The sequence below is a fragment of the Haliaeetus albicilla genome, chromosome 31 (assembly GCF_947461875.1).
Source record: "Haliaeetus albicilla chromosome 31, bHalAlb1.1, whole genome shotgun sequence".
Taxonomy (NCBI): domain Eukaryota; kingdom Metazoa; phylum Chordata; class Aves; order Accipitriformes; family Accipitridae; genus Haliaeetus; species Haliaeetus albicilla.
In genome coordinates, this window is record NC_091513.1 from 1,873,412 (window position 1) to 1,887,395 (window position 13,984).

General features: G+C 51.2%; 1 protein-coding gene across 1 annotated transcript; it reads right to left on the reverse strand.

Annotated features, from left to right (window-relative positions):
- Positions 1–5,126: 5,126 nt before the first annotated feature.
- On the reverse strand, positions 5,127–6,083 carry LOC138683182 (olfactory receptor 14A16-like). The gene has a single exon (XM_069774713.1). The coding sequence runs from the start codon at positions 6,081–6,083 to the stop codon at positions 5,127–5,129; it is 957 nt and encodes a 318-aa protein (XP_069630814.1).
- Between the last annotated feature and the right edge of the window lie 7,901 nt (positions 6,084–13,984).

The window sequence follows — 13,984 nt, forward strand, 5'->3', positions numbered from 1 at the left end:
ACATCTCCCAAGCTGTTTTGGGGGTTGGTGAGGAGGGAACAAGGGCCTGGGGCTGTAAGGGACCAGTGTCCTTGCATGGGCTTCAGTGGAAGAGACAGCAGCCACCGTGGAGATGACAAGGACTTAGTTGTGTTGGTGGAGAGGAGGGGGGCAGCCGCACAAAGGCCCTGTTTGCACCACAGACAGTCCTACACTGTCCTATGCCTGTGCCAGTTTCCCTGCAGACTTTAGCTGCCTCCTCCTCTTTCCCCACCTCACCCCGACTTTGGGATCTCCCAAGTAGAAGAACCTGGAGCAATGGAGTAATCTGAGCCTGGGGGAAAGTGTGAGGGCAATGGACTTGAATAATTTTGTCATTGTTTCTCACAATCCAACCTTTTTTTACTTGGCATAAATTAAATTGATCTTCCCCAAGTCAACCCTTCTTTGCCTGTGACAGTAGTTAGCAAGTGATCTCCCTGTCTTTATCGTGACCCATGAGCTATTCCATCTTATTTTGTCCCTTTGTCCTTTTGAGATGGAGGTGTGAGTGGGCAGCTGGGTGGGTGTCTGGGTGTTGGGCAAGGCTAACCCACTGCAGGACGACCACCTCAGGACTGCTGAATCCAGTATGGGGCTTACCAGCACAAGGAAGACCCTGGCAGACTGGAGAGAAAGTTGCAGAGGCCAGAAGGATGGCTGGGGCCTGGAGCACATTGTGTACAAGGAGAGGCTGAGAAAGCCGGGGTTTGGAAAAAAGCCTCAGAGCCAAACACTGGAGCAAGGACCCAGGCCAGTTGGTGAGATCTCTATCAATGGAGATTTTCAAAATCTGTCGAGACAAGCTCCTGATCTAGCTGGAGGTGTCTGAGAATGGGCTTGGCTGAGAGTCTGGCTGTGGCAAGAGCTATGGGACTTGATGTGTAATGAGTGTTGGTAGGAAACTGGTTCCCTTTGTATTAGTAATGGCAGCAGAGCTGGGTATCCTAGAGACCTGGAGGAAGACAGGCATGACCATGCAGCAAAGGTCCTTCCTCAGGGTTGGGCTGTATGGCCACTCACTCTCTGGCTCTTCTGTGTTCATATGATAGGTGAACCCCAACACTGGCTGCATTTGCCCCTTCTCTGCCCCCACCAGCCCCACACCCCAGGGCAGCATGACAGTCGTGGCCCTGGAGCTCCTCAGCCAGCTCTTGCATCTCTCCAGCCCCCTTTCCCTGTGCCAGCTGGGTTCCCTCTACCTGTGATTGCAGAGTCCTCCTTTCCCTGTGAATACCTGGAATTAACACTTTTGCGTGATTCCGCCTGGGCAATCTCTTACTCTGTGGAGCTCCAGTCACACCCCAGGCACACGCTGCCCATGGAGATCACTTGGAATATCCAGGCAGCTACAGATTCCCCTCCTGGAAGACATCTTCCTCCCTGTCACATGTTGGAAAGTACTGGGTTTGTATCTCAGTGACCATTCCTCATCTCCACTGTCACCAGGCACCAACAGGTGAGTCCTAAGTCCACTCCTCTAGCAGGTCACAAGATGACAATGAGCTTTTTGCCCTTGAAACCATGGATCAATAGGCCTTTTGGAGGTGCAGTATCTCGGGCCTGTTCCTGATATGAGGTTTGGAAAAACAGCCCTACTATCAGGGAGTGCACAGGCAAGATCCCTTTTTGTTACAGAGATGCTATGAGGGAGTCAGCTTGGACCCAGTGTAACAAAGACACATTTTTATATGGTCCTCCAGGTGAGACAGAGGAGGTTCATGCTACACATGAAGTATGGGAAGTCCAAGTATTGCTCTACGAACATGAAACCCCAAAGAGCAATAACAACTATGATACTAAAACAAAGCATGGGCCTAGTATGGGAGTCACTTGTGGAAAAAGACTGGAAGTTTACCTGTATTGAAAAATGCCCATGAAATCACTTTCCTCAGGGCACCATTGAGCTCCCTGTTCCTCATGCTATAGATGAGAGGGTTCACAACTGGAGGCACCAGCGAGTACAGCACTGCCATCACCAGATCCAGGGATGGGAAGGAGGTAGAGGGGGGCTTCAGATGGGCAATCATGCCAGTGCTGACATACATGAAGTCCACTCAGCCCGCAGGTCAGCAGCCCTAGCCAAGAGAACAAGGATCTCAGTTCTGGGTCCCAGCCCTACCAAAGCCCTTGGCTTTCCCCACCACAGGATGTCCCATACTGGCCTATGTCAGTGATCATTTCTCTGCAGATTTTAACTTTCCCCCTTGCTTCCCCAACTCACTCTGAGCCCATAATATCTAAAGGTTTACTGATAACTCTCTGTCCTCACTGTTGTTCAAACATAAAGCTGTAGTTTTCTGAGGGTTAGGCAATGTCTCTGAGTTCCCTGCAACCCATCTGGCTTCTTTCAAAGCCTTGTTTATGTTCCTCTAGCACCAAAGATGTGCTCCTCTAGCCCCAGGCTCGCTTGAATTCTTATGTGCATGGCTCTCACCCTGCACTACCACGTATCTCACAAAACCTTCCCTCTTCCCCCGCAGTGATGAAACTTCACCCCTGGGTGTCTGTGCATCCTTCACACTCATAGATGTTTTCTGGGGTCCATCCAAGTATGGGATGTGCAGCAGGAAAAGAGCAAGGTCAGCTCATTTGGCATGATAGCCACCCTCAGCAGCGGGCCGTCTCTATTTTCTAGGCATGCACACAACATGGAAAAAATCTCTTTCATCCCTGACTTGTAGAAGAGGGGTCTTCCTTCCTGACATCTTCGCAGGACACACCTCCTCCTCTTCCCCATCCACAGACATCCACTGCTTTCCATTTCTGGCCTCAGAGAGGGTTTCAGGATTTGCTAAAGCCATCAGCCACCTCCTTGTTTCTCACTGACATCTCTCGACCCTCTCTCTGAGCCCTACACATTGCCAAGCAATCAGTGCTGCTCAGAGCTGCTCTCTCTTCAGAAGAGGCCTTGAGATTCCTGCATATTCCTGGTGCTTATTAACTATCTTCCTGGCTCTCTCCAGAGCTCATGGCACACATTGTTGTCTACAACAGGGCCTTTTATGAAATCATTGTCTTTTTAAGATCTTCTCTGCAGAAAGAATAGCCACAGAAAAGCACCAAAGCCACCACAACAGAGTCTGAGTGAAGTGCCAGTAAGAAGCAGCTGAGCAACACCCAAGGCCCTGGCTTCCTGGCAAGGAGTCTCTCCTGTTTGTCACCTTTTCTCATGAAAGGAGCAGGAAAACTGTCCATCGCATGGAGCTCTGCTGAAGGAAGATGGAGCTGCACATAGTGTGAGGCAATACAAGTGGGATCAGCAGGTAGAGAAGACTTCTGTAGGGAGGGCTATGCGAGAGAGCAGCCTGACGTCACCCAGATGAAAAATGGAGACCAGGCAGTGTGCTGACATGATGGGGAGTTGTGTCCTGGGGTAAAATGTCAGGTGGGAGAGATTTGGTTTGCAGAGATTTGAGGTAGTACTTTCCGTGTCTGAGCAGCATGAGGTTTGGAGCCTAGGAAAAATATGGACGATCTCAAGGATGTTTTGGAATTAATGGTACTGTCAGTAATAACAGTAGCAGGACATTGCTGCAAGGGAACTATTCTGTACTCATGATGATGAACTAATGCTCTTTCATTTTTCTTTTTACACGACAAAAATAGCTATAAGTTCTCAGGGATTAGCCTCTGGTGTACAATTCTTAGAACAAGCGTCCATGATGGCATCTCCTGGCAGCTGCTTCATGGCCCCTGTCAGTGCCCTGTCCCTGTGCTGGCCCAGCCCCTCTGCCCATACACGGTCCCACGGCCCCACTGTGCAGGCACAGCATGGAAAAGGGGAGAATAAGGGTTGTGGACCTTCCCCCATTGTGATACCAAAGATGGCCTTCAGATCACAGTTCCACCATGATCCTGCTACTTTTTCAGCTTCCCCAGCACCCGACCAATGGCCTGCCCCAACCTTGTCCTACATGGGGTTTTGCAGACAGCTCTGCTCCAGGGTCTGCCAGGGTCTGGGGAAGGAGAGATACTGGGCAGGGCTGCCTGTTCCCCCAAACCAGCCCTTGGCCCAGCAGGAAGGTGGAGATGGCCTCACAGCAAAACTCACCTCTAAACCAGGGGTGACCAGCAAGTGCTGGAAATGGCCAATGAGAGATGCTGGGGGTGACAAAGGCCTTGAGCCACCTTCACAGTCTGTCCACACCACCAAGGCCACAGACCAAACTCCTCCTCTCCCCTGCACCTGCATGTCTTCCATGCTTGCCACAAGCCCTGGCTTTGCACGACAAAACCCTGGTGTGAGACCTTGCCCTGCATGGTCACATGCTACAAGCTCTGCACTGATATTTTTCTCTCCTGGGCACTTTCCAGCCCACCACAGCTCCCCCTAAACTCTCCCCACTTCCCTTCACCTCCCTCCACCTCCCCTGCCCTCTCCCCAGCACAGCCCAGTCTGGCATGGCCCCACAGCAGTGCCCACCACAGGCTGCGGCAGAGCTCTGGGCACTCACCCCACAGCCCCAGACCCTCTGAAGGGCACAGCAGCTCCTCGGGGGTGGAGAGGGCTGAGCCCCAGGGCTGGGGGGCATCTGTGGCACAAGCCATGAGGAGATGCCCTTGTATGATGGAAATGCTGCTATGGAGGCCAGCTCTGTCACACAAGTGCCCATTGCCTGTCCTTGCCTGCGGTCACAGGCCTGACACACAGCAGGACTGTAACCAAGCTTGAAGAGCACTCAGGCCTTCCACCAACCCAAGGTTTCAGAAGGAAAGCATGGCAGTGGGAAGAGAGCAGCTCGGGAAAGACCAAGCACTGGTGCTCCCTGGTGCTGCTGCTGTGCCAGGACTCTTTTCTTCTTCCCCTCTGCACACAGGCACTGCTCCCTGCAGCTGCAGAGAAGGTCTTGGAGGAAGAAACTTGGAAAAACAAGTCACTTGAAGGCCCTTTATTTTGTTTAAACACACAGAAGGAACAGCTCAATTGCACAGCCTCCAGGGCACAGAAAAGCTGGATAGACTGTGAATTAGAAACCAGAGGAATAAAGACATTTCTTTGTGGAATGCATTCAGATAAGTGAAACAAAAGAAAAAAAAAACTAAAAAAATACAATCGACTTAAACACATAAGAAGACACGGAGGGCCTGTAAATGACATGTGAGTACTATGCAAAAGACAACAGAAACTTTATTCCTTCAGAAAAACATCTGGTAATTAGTTTTCTCAGGGCATCCTTGATCTCATGGTTTCTCATGCTGTAGATGAGGGGGTTCAGTGCTGGAGGCACCACCGAGTACAGAACTGCCACCAACAGGTCCAGGGATGGGGAGGAGATGGAGGGGGGCTTCAGGTAGGCAAATATGGCAGTGCTTACAAACAAGGAGACCACAGCCAGGTGAGGGAGGCACGTGGAAAAGGCTTTGTGCCGTCCCTGCTCAGAGGGGATCCTCAGCATGGCTCTGAAGATCTGCCCATAGGACAGCACAATGTAAACAAAACACCCAAAGACTAAACAGACACCAACTCCAAGTACCCCAACTTCCCTGAGGTAGGCATCTGAGCAGGAGAGCTTGAGGATCTGGGGGATTTCACAGAAGAACTGGTCCACAGCATTGCCTTGGCAGAGGGGTAGTGAAAATGTATTGGCAGTGTGTAGCACAGCACTGAGAAACCCACAGCCCCAGGCAGCTGCTGCCATGTGGACACAAGCTCTGCTGCCCAGGAGGGTCCCGTAGTGCAGGGGTTTGCAGATGGCAACGTAGCGGTCATAGGCCATGACAGTGAGAAGGAAACACTCTGCTGAGATCAAAAAGACTAACAGAAAGACCTGGGCAGCACATCCTGGGTAAGAGATGGCCCTATTGTCCCACAAGGAGTTAGCTATGGCTTTAGGGACAGTGGTGGAGATGGAGCCCAAATCGAGGAGGGCTAGGTTGAGGAGAAAGAAGTACATGGGTGTGTGGAGTTGGTGGTAACAGGCTATGGCGGTGATGATGAGGCCGTTGGCCAGGAGGGCAGCCAGGTAGATGCCCAGGAAGAGCCAGAAGTGCAAGTGCTGCAGCTCCCGCGTGTTGGCAAATGCTAGGAGGAGGAACTGGGTGATGGAGCTGCCATTGGACATGTTCTTCCTCTGGGAGTGGGGTGCTGTCAAAGTAGAAAAAAGACAGTGAAGAGTCAGGGCATTATTCTCAGAGCAATATCAAAGCCATTTCCCATAGACCCTCCCACTCTCACACACACAGACCCTTTTCCTTTTCTAGGAGACCTTCCTTCAGGTCTGTGGCTGGAGCCCTGCTTGGTGCTGGCCGAGCATGCAATGAAGAGCAGGGCCTTTGCCCATGGGCTCTTGAAAAGTCAGCCCTGCTCTGCAGCAGTGGGTTCATGGGATCGGTGCGGGCAGGGGCCAGTCTGGTGTGTGACTTTGTCAGCTGAAACTGCTCCTAACGCAGAAGGGCTTGTCAGCATCTGCACTCCCAGTGCTAAGGAACCAGGAAGGTAAAAGCAGCTTAAGAGTTTTAGGGTTCTTTTACAGCTGCTTACATCACCCCTTGGGAGTTTTCTTAGATCTCAGGAACCTTCCGCATTTCTGCTGCACTCCGGGAGAACAGCATGGGCCAGGCAAGTCAAGAGGATTGCCTGTGGCTTAGTGCAGAGAGAGGGGGAGCTGCTCTGTCCTTCTGTCTAGTTCCCACTTGCACTGTGCTTGCATCTTTCTGAGATGGAGGCTGATCACACTCCCATGTTTTACACTGAAAAGCCACCAGACACTGCTGAGAGCAGAGACATCCACTGCAGACCACCAAATGTCTCCCCCTTTCTCAAAGTCTCAGCACCCTGCTTCTAGCCAACGACACACTGGGCTCATTTCACCAACCCAAGAGCATTTCCTCAGTCCTAGCATCTCTGTGCTTCTCTATGGGGCTTTCAGATCACAGAAAGCTGCTGTGAGACAGGTTTGCATCCTGCAGGGCAGCTAACATCTTGGAAGGACACTTGGAGGTGATAGCCAAGTGACCTGATGTGATAGCATCGCTGTAAGGGAGAATCAGCTCATTCCCCAGCCCCACAGACACCATTGAGCAGAACCCCTCAGATGATAGTAAAGCTGGGACACTTCTTCCCATGGATACAGCTATATGGCAGGACCCACAAGATCAGTGTGTGACTCTGCAGCTGAAAATCCCACCCCCAGAGAAACAGACAGCAGCAGCAAGATAACAGTAACACAGACAAGTGGAGAACCAAGGAAAAGAGCAGAGATCGACTGGCTTAGAGAGGCAAGGGGAGAGGCAGCTGCAGTCTCAGGAAAGAGTTACCCTTATCCAGCTGTGCATGCCACCTCCCAGACACCAGCACAGCCAGGCAGTTGTTCTCAGTCCCTGTGCTCTACTTCAGGAGGCTCCTCTCAGACTTACTGATCACTCCAAGTCACAGCTCAGGAGTCTCAGGGACTTGTTCAAGCAGGACAATTCCTTCGGCATTTGTCCCCCTAAATTCCCCAAGACTAGGAAGCAGAAAATGCAGACTCAGGAAAGTTTCTTAACTTTATAGCGGTCCCTGCTTTGACCTTCCCCTTGAAAAGTGCCCTCAGAAATGTCATGGGAGATGATCTGGAGCTGTGAGGTGCCCTGAACCACACAGCACCCTCTTGTCAGCAGAAGGACCCTGCCCTGCTGGAGATTGCTTCTTCCACCCAGCTTCTCCCCACTCTGCTGTTACAGTTCCCCAGGCAGGCTGAGAACTTACCCTGACCGGTGGCAGAGTCCCTGCCCCAGCACACAGCCCCCCACGGTGCAGGGACCCTGCTCAGAAGGACAGCCCTGGGCACCCCTGGCTGCACACCCACCTTCACACTCTGCAGCCATCCCCAGGTGAAGGCAGCTGACATGCCCTGTCCCTCTGAGGGTGCAGCAGGGAAGCTGTGCTCCAAAGCACTTCCTTTTTCTCTGCACTGCAGAAACTGTGAGAGTCCCTCTGACAGATCCCCTAGGCTGTGGGATGTGCCAGCTTTAGGAGGTCATTCCAGGAACCACAGCTGCATTGCCCTGCAGCCAGAGACTTACCCTGTGAAGGGCTGTCAAGATTCTTCTCCAGGTCAGCTCTCCTCTGTCCTCACACCCCACCCTGCCTTTAACCTCCCTCTCCCTTCCCTCCTCTCCCCTCGGTGCCTGCAGGCAGTGCCCTCAGCCCTGCTGCGCTTTGCAGAGGAGCTGCTCCTGGGCAGAGCTGTGTCTCTGCAGTGCTGCCTGCTTGCCATGAGCTCCCTCCAGCCCAGGAGCCCAGCCCAGCTCAGCAGCAGAGGACCAGCCCAAGGCAGCCCTTTCTCTGCCCCCTCTGGGCTCCCTCCAGGTGTCCCTGGGGCTCCAGGGGAACCTGCTGGGAAACAGGTTGAGGCAATCAGTGATGGTTATTCCCTCAACTAGGGAGAGCCAGTTCTTTCATGAAATGAAATTTTCCACTCAGAGACAAAGTTACATCTACATGTGACTTTTTTTTTCTTTCCAGAAACATAATCCTTCTCTCAGAGTTACTTTTAATGTACCACTGTTTTCATGTTATTTTTTAGACAGGATACTCAGAGAGTGACAGGCAGGGACCTCCTTTACACCTACAGACAGAAGTGATCCATGGGTCAATGGTGGGATTTCATCTGTGTTTCCATTTATGGCATTTGAAGGAGACTCAGCTCCCTCCCATGCACACCACAAAGCCACAGGAGGTGGGATTCCTCTTGACTCTCTTCAGGTGGGCACAAAATAGGCACCTGAATGTGAGCTCCTCATCTCAGGTCCCATCTGAATTAATGGAGATGGAAGGCAGGGGTCAGGTGTTCAGATGCAAATACCTGTTGACATTTGAGTTGCCAGAGGTGGTCCAAGATACATGTAGGTAACAGCAAACTGTAATGGAGAAGTTCATAGAGGCAGGGGAACATCTTGGGAATCATGTATGAGCCTGGTGTGAAATTCCTTTGGCCAACTGACATGACAGCTTATGCCCAAATAAAGGCCAAAAGAACCTTTTCCTACTCCTTATCTCCATGGCAGTTTATACATGTATTCATATGAACGATTGCAGTCATGTGCCATATGGAGAGCTAGCTCCCTCTTTTTTCCATCAGCTGAATTTACTATACCTCCACTGACTATAATGGCATGTGTCCCATGTTCACCCCCACATTGCCTAACAGAATTCAGGGCATGTACTCTATTTAATGTCCAAATCCAGGGCCACAGAGCTATACGAGATGCCAAGGCTGGCATGGACCTCACAGGACCTACAGGAAAGCAATTCCCATTCAGGGTGGTACATCACAGACACTCCAGATGGCATCACAGAGAGTGCGATTTGGTGCCTGTGTGCCCTTGACTGATGCCATCAGTCAGAGGCATCAATCATCAGATGCCATCAGAGAGGTAAGGTCTATTCCTTCCCCAGCCAAGAGCTGCTGGCATTGCATGAACATAAAGCATGTCACTCAGGGGTATTTACTCACTCCCTTGATGATCCAATCAATGAAAAGACCAAGAATTTTCAGAGTGTTCCTGGATATATCTTGTCTTCAAGGACAGCATCCTCCAAGCACAGCAATGGTCTGTATCAAAACTCAGTAGAAACTCAGGAAGGAATTCAAGGGCACCAAGATGAACTTTTGGTGCTTCAGGAAGTGTTACAGAAGAAAAAGAGATAAGGTAGGACCACTGGTGAATTGAGTAAGATTCGGTGTAGATAGATCTGAGATACTCTACGTCACAGCCTCGGTTACCACCTGCCAGGTCTCCCAGGCCATTGAGGTGTGAGGCAGGACTCTGGAGGAGAACAACCAGCAGTGGATGGGGATCAAGCCCGGGGTTACTCAAGCAAACTACACCCTTACCACTCCATAGGAACCACAAGGGCTGCATCCAAGGGTGCTGAGAGTGTTTTTTTCTCTAGGAGGTGCTGGTCTGTTATTACCCCAGTAAGAAAGGGATTCAGACACTGTGAGCTACCTTTTAAAATTATGTTCATCATCGTTAACACTCTAAGGAGAGAATCATGCAGATTATCTTCGGTCCCTTTAGATGGTGGAAACCCCAGGTGGTGTAGCATTGAAGGGGCCTTCAGCCCAAATGCAGCAAAGCATGCAGACCCCATCCGTAGAAGACAGGCTCCTGTTTTGGTCATTCAAGCTACTGTAGGATTCTCTTACAAGGAACAAGTCTACTCATCGTCTCAATAGTCAAACAGAAATGATGTTTTCATGAGAACATCTTGCTGCACAGTTAGATACAGGCAAGGCCACGCAGGAGACGTAATGACCAGTACAGAGTGGGACCTGCCTGCAGGCTCTTGTGTGACAACATGCTGCTGAGGTTGTCCTGTGGCCAAGGGATCTGTGCAGCAGAGAACAGGTTTGATGGCCGTGCTGTACGTGCAGCACAGCGCAGCCCTAAGAACTGTATGTTCAATAGTCTTCTGGTCAGGATGCATATTCAGGTTTCCTTCAGAGAAGTCTGTGCTCCATTACGCTGCCACAACTGATGTGCTGTGACCCAAATGTGCACTGCCAGGAGGAGCTGGACACCCATGGCTTGTCATAGAACTGTGATGTTTTTGGATTAAACGAGACGTGGTGGGACAGCTTGCTGAGCTGTGGTGCTGCAATGGAGGAATACAGGCTCTGCCCAGGGAGCAGCAGGGACGATGAGGACTATGGCCCCATGTATAAAAGGGAAGTTTGGATTTGTGGAGGTCCTCTCTGTGACAGACAACAGGTTGGACTAGCTTTTGTCATTTAGCATCAGAGCAGGAGTCAGCAAGAGTGACCTTGTGTTTGCAGTTACAAACTGCTTGCTCAGGGAGAGGAAACAGAAAACGTGCAGGTGCACTCTACTACCATCATACCCTGAGCCTCCACTTCACCAGGCTGAAGAAGCCCAAGTCCCTCAGCCTCTCCAAAGAGGCCCCAACGCCCATCCTGACAGATGTCCTCTGGGACCATTCCAGTTCCTTCCAGCTCCTCCAGACAGGGGAACCCCACATCCAGACACGCAAGTTCGGATGTCGCCACAGCAGTGCCGAGGCCAGAGGGATGAGAACAGCCTTGCCTGGGTGGCCACGCTCCTCCTAATACAGCCCTGTATGTAGTTGGCCTTATTCACTGTTTGTAGAGTTTGCTCTCTCAAATGGCATTTTAAATGCTACTGCACCGAGGCTGCGTGACTTTCTTACTGGGGATGTCACAAACCAGAACCTCCAGGTACAGAACTACAACCAAGGCATGTGCCTGCTGCTGGCTATCAGATTCTCAGGCAAAAGTGATGGCATAGCCACATGCCAGCCATGTGTCTGCCAAAGGCCAATGACCCCAAGAGATTGGAGATTCCAATGACCTCATGCTTGCTTTCATGGCCATGTGCAACCTGCTGTCCCATGAGATCCCGAGGCACATCTGACCTCACCATAGCATTCCCACCCATCTCCTCCTTGTGGCCTACGAGCTCATCAGATACAGGTCACCTCACATTCCTCTCCCAATGCCATGCGACTGTTCTGGGACCTCACGATCCCTGCCCTGATCCCACGGGGCCAAACAGCTTACATAAAGTTGAGGAGAGGTGACCAAGATGAGGGCAGCAGAGCATGGGAGAGAGCTTCAGGGATTAGGTGTTCAGGTAGTAGATTAGGTATTAGAACTCACCTTTGAGGGCTAGGGATTAGGCAAAGGGTTAGGGAGAGAGTTTGCTGTTCTGCTGAGGTTCCCTGGCTAGTGTTTAAGGTGTGTCAGGTTAGAGTGTGGTGGGTTAGGGTTTTGTTTAGGGCTGGGGTGCGGGCTAGGAGTGGACATGGTACTTCAGGACATGGTTTAGTGGGCATGGTTAATGGCTGGACTCAATGATCTTGAAGGTGTTTCCAACCTAAATGATTCTATGATTCTATGATTCTATGATTAAGGCCAACATGTTAATACTAGAGGTACAGGCTAGGGGCTAGGCTGAGCAACAGGGTAAGTGTAAGGGTAAGGGGTTATGGGTTTGGGATTTGGCTTAGATATAAGGTTTCAGTTTAGGGATAGCCTAAGCTCAGCTAGGTTAGTAACAGTGGATTACTGTCAGGGGGAGGAGGAGTATTTAGGGGTAGGGTTAGGCTAAAGGTTACTAGTTGGAGATAGTGTAAGGGCTTAAGAGGAATGTTTTCACAGTCTGTGTTTTCGCAGCAACGTCCCCTTAACCCATTTTACCTCTTCAAAATCTTTCGTGTCTGTCGGTCAAGCCCCTCTTCCCTCCCCCAAATCTCCCTTTTCTTTTGCCCAGGCTGCTCCTGACCTCCCCAAATGTGTCATCTTGTTGAGGGCAGCTTCCTGATGACCTTCATGACCTCAGAGTATCTCTCTCCCTGCTGCTGCTGACCAGTCAGAAGGGACCTCACAGCCACCATCCAAGGGGACATACTGTCTGCTGTGCTTGAGAGGCCTCGTCACAGCCTACCCAGCAGCACTGGAGGAAGGTGATGCCCTGCACCACCCCAGAGCTTCCCTGCCTGCAAGCCCACTCGTACATCCGAAGGATTCCTGCATCCCTTTTCCCACATGGCTGCTTCAGTTACCACAGAGCAGCTTGGATGCCATGGCCACCTCTGTGAGGGCAACGGAGTCAAGACCAGAATGTAAGTTTTAGAAAAATGTTGAAGCCTATGCAGAAAAGGAAACCTATGTAATAGCAGAAAAAGTCTTAATTTCCAGCTTTTAATGATCTTTTATGAAAGTTTGCTGATCACAGAGGGATGCTGCCAGGATCTGGCTCCTCAGAGGACTTTGTACCACTGATGGAATTTGATCCTGATTGTCCAGCCAAATTCCCATGCACTGCATCATCTACGTCTTCAGTCCAGATATCAACAATCCGCTCTAAGGAGACTACGGGAAACCACATCCAAGGACTTGCAAAAGTCCAGGTACACAGCATGCCCTTCTTTCCCCTCCCTCTTGGGTTCAGCAATCCTTTTCTTGTCCTTCAAGCGATGGAGATGGCTGCAAGAGCATTTTTCCCTGTCACCTTGCCAGGGACTGAGGTGAAGGTGGCCAGCCTGTAACACTCCCCATCCTCCTTCTTGCCCTTCTTGAAGATGGGTTTGAGATTTGCCTTTTCTGAGGATCCTGGAACCCCCCTGATCTCTCTGCCCCTTCCAAGAATTTTGAGAGAGGCCTCATGATGACACCAGCCAGCTCCACCAGCACCTCTCTGCTGTGTCACACACTAAAACCCACCTTCATATCCCACACTTGCAGGGGAGTTCCCAGGACACCCCACATGCCAGTGCAGGTCCTCTGGGCTGGTTCAAAAGAGAACCAGAAGCAATCTCTTCCTGCAGACCCACAACTCCCATGGGCTCTCCGTGCAGCTCACAGCTTCCCCGAGCATTTTTCTCAGTGTCCCCCTCCCCCAACCTTTCTAGGCCACAGGCTGTAGATGAGAGGAGTGAACAGGGATGTGAGGATGGTGTAGATGAGAGGAGTGAACAGGGATGTGAGGATGGTGTAGATGAGAGGAGTGAACAGGGATGTGAGGATGGTGTAGAGAAGGAGCTTTGTCAAATTATCTCAGGAGTGTTCTTCTGGGCATCACACACCCAAGGATGAGGGTGTCATAGAAAAGAGTGGCACTAGTGAGGCAGGAGAAGCAGGTGAAGACTTTCTGCCTGCCTGCCCCGGACGGGAGACGTTCCTCAGGGTGGCAGCTCTGATGCACACAGGATGACCATGTGAACAGGAAGGGGAGGATGGGATCTGAAAAGCAGGTCATGACAGCAAAGAGCATGAGTGGCACAGTGCCAGTGTGTGAAAGCTCCAGCAATGGGGTGAAATCACAGAAGAAGTGGTCCACTCCTCTGGGGCCACAGAACTGTATCTGGGACACGACTGAAATGATTACTGTGGGTGACAGAAATCCCCCTAGCAAAGGAGACAGACCTGGCAGTTCCTGAGTCTTGTAGAGAGCAGGGGGTGGCACACAGCCCAGTACCGATTGTAGGATGTAGTCA

Bases quoted from the DNA above. Each gene is read 5' to 3' on its own strand.
- LOC138683182 (XM_069774713.1), bottom strand. From the start codon at position 6,083: ATGTCCAATGGCAGCTCCATCACCCAGTTCCTCCTCCTAGCATTTGCC.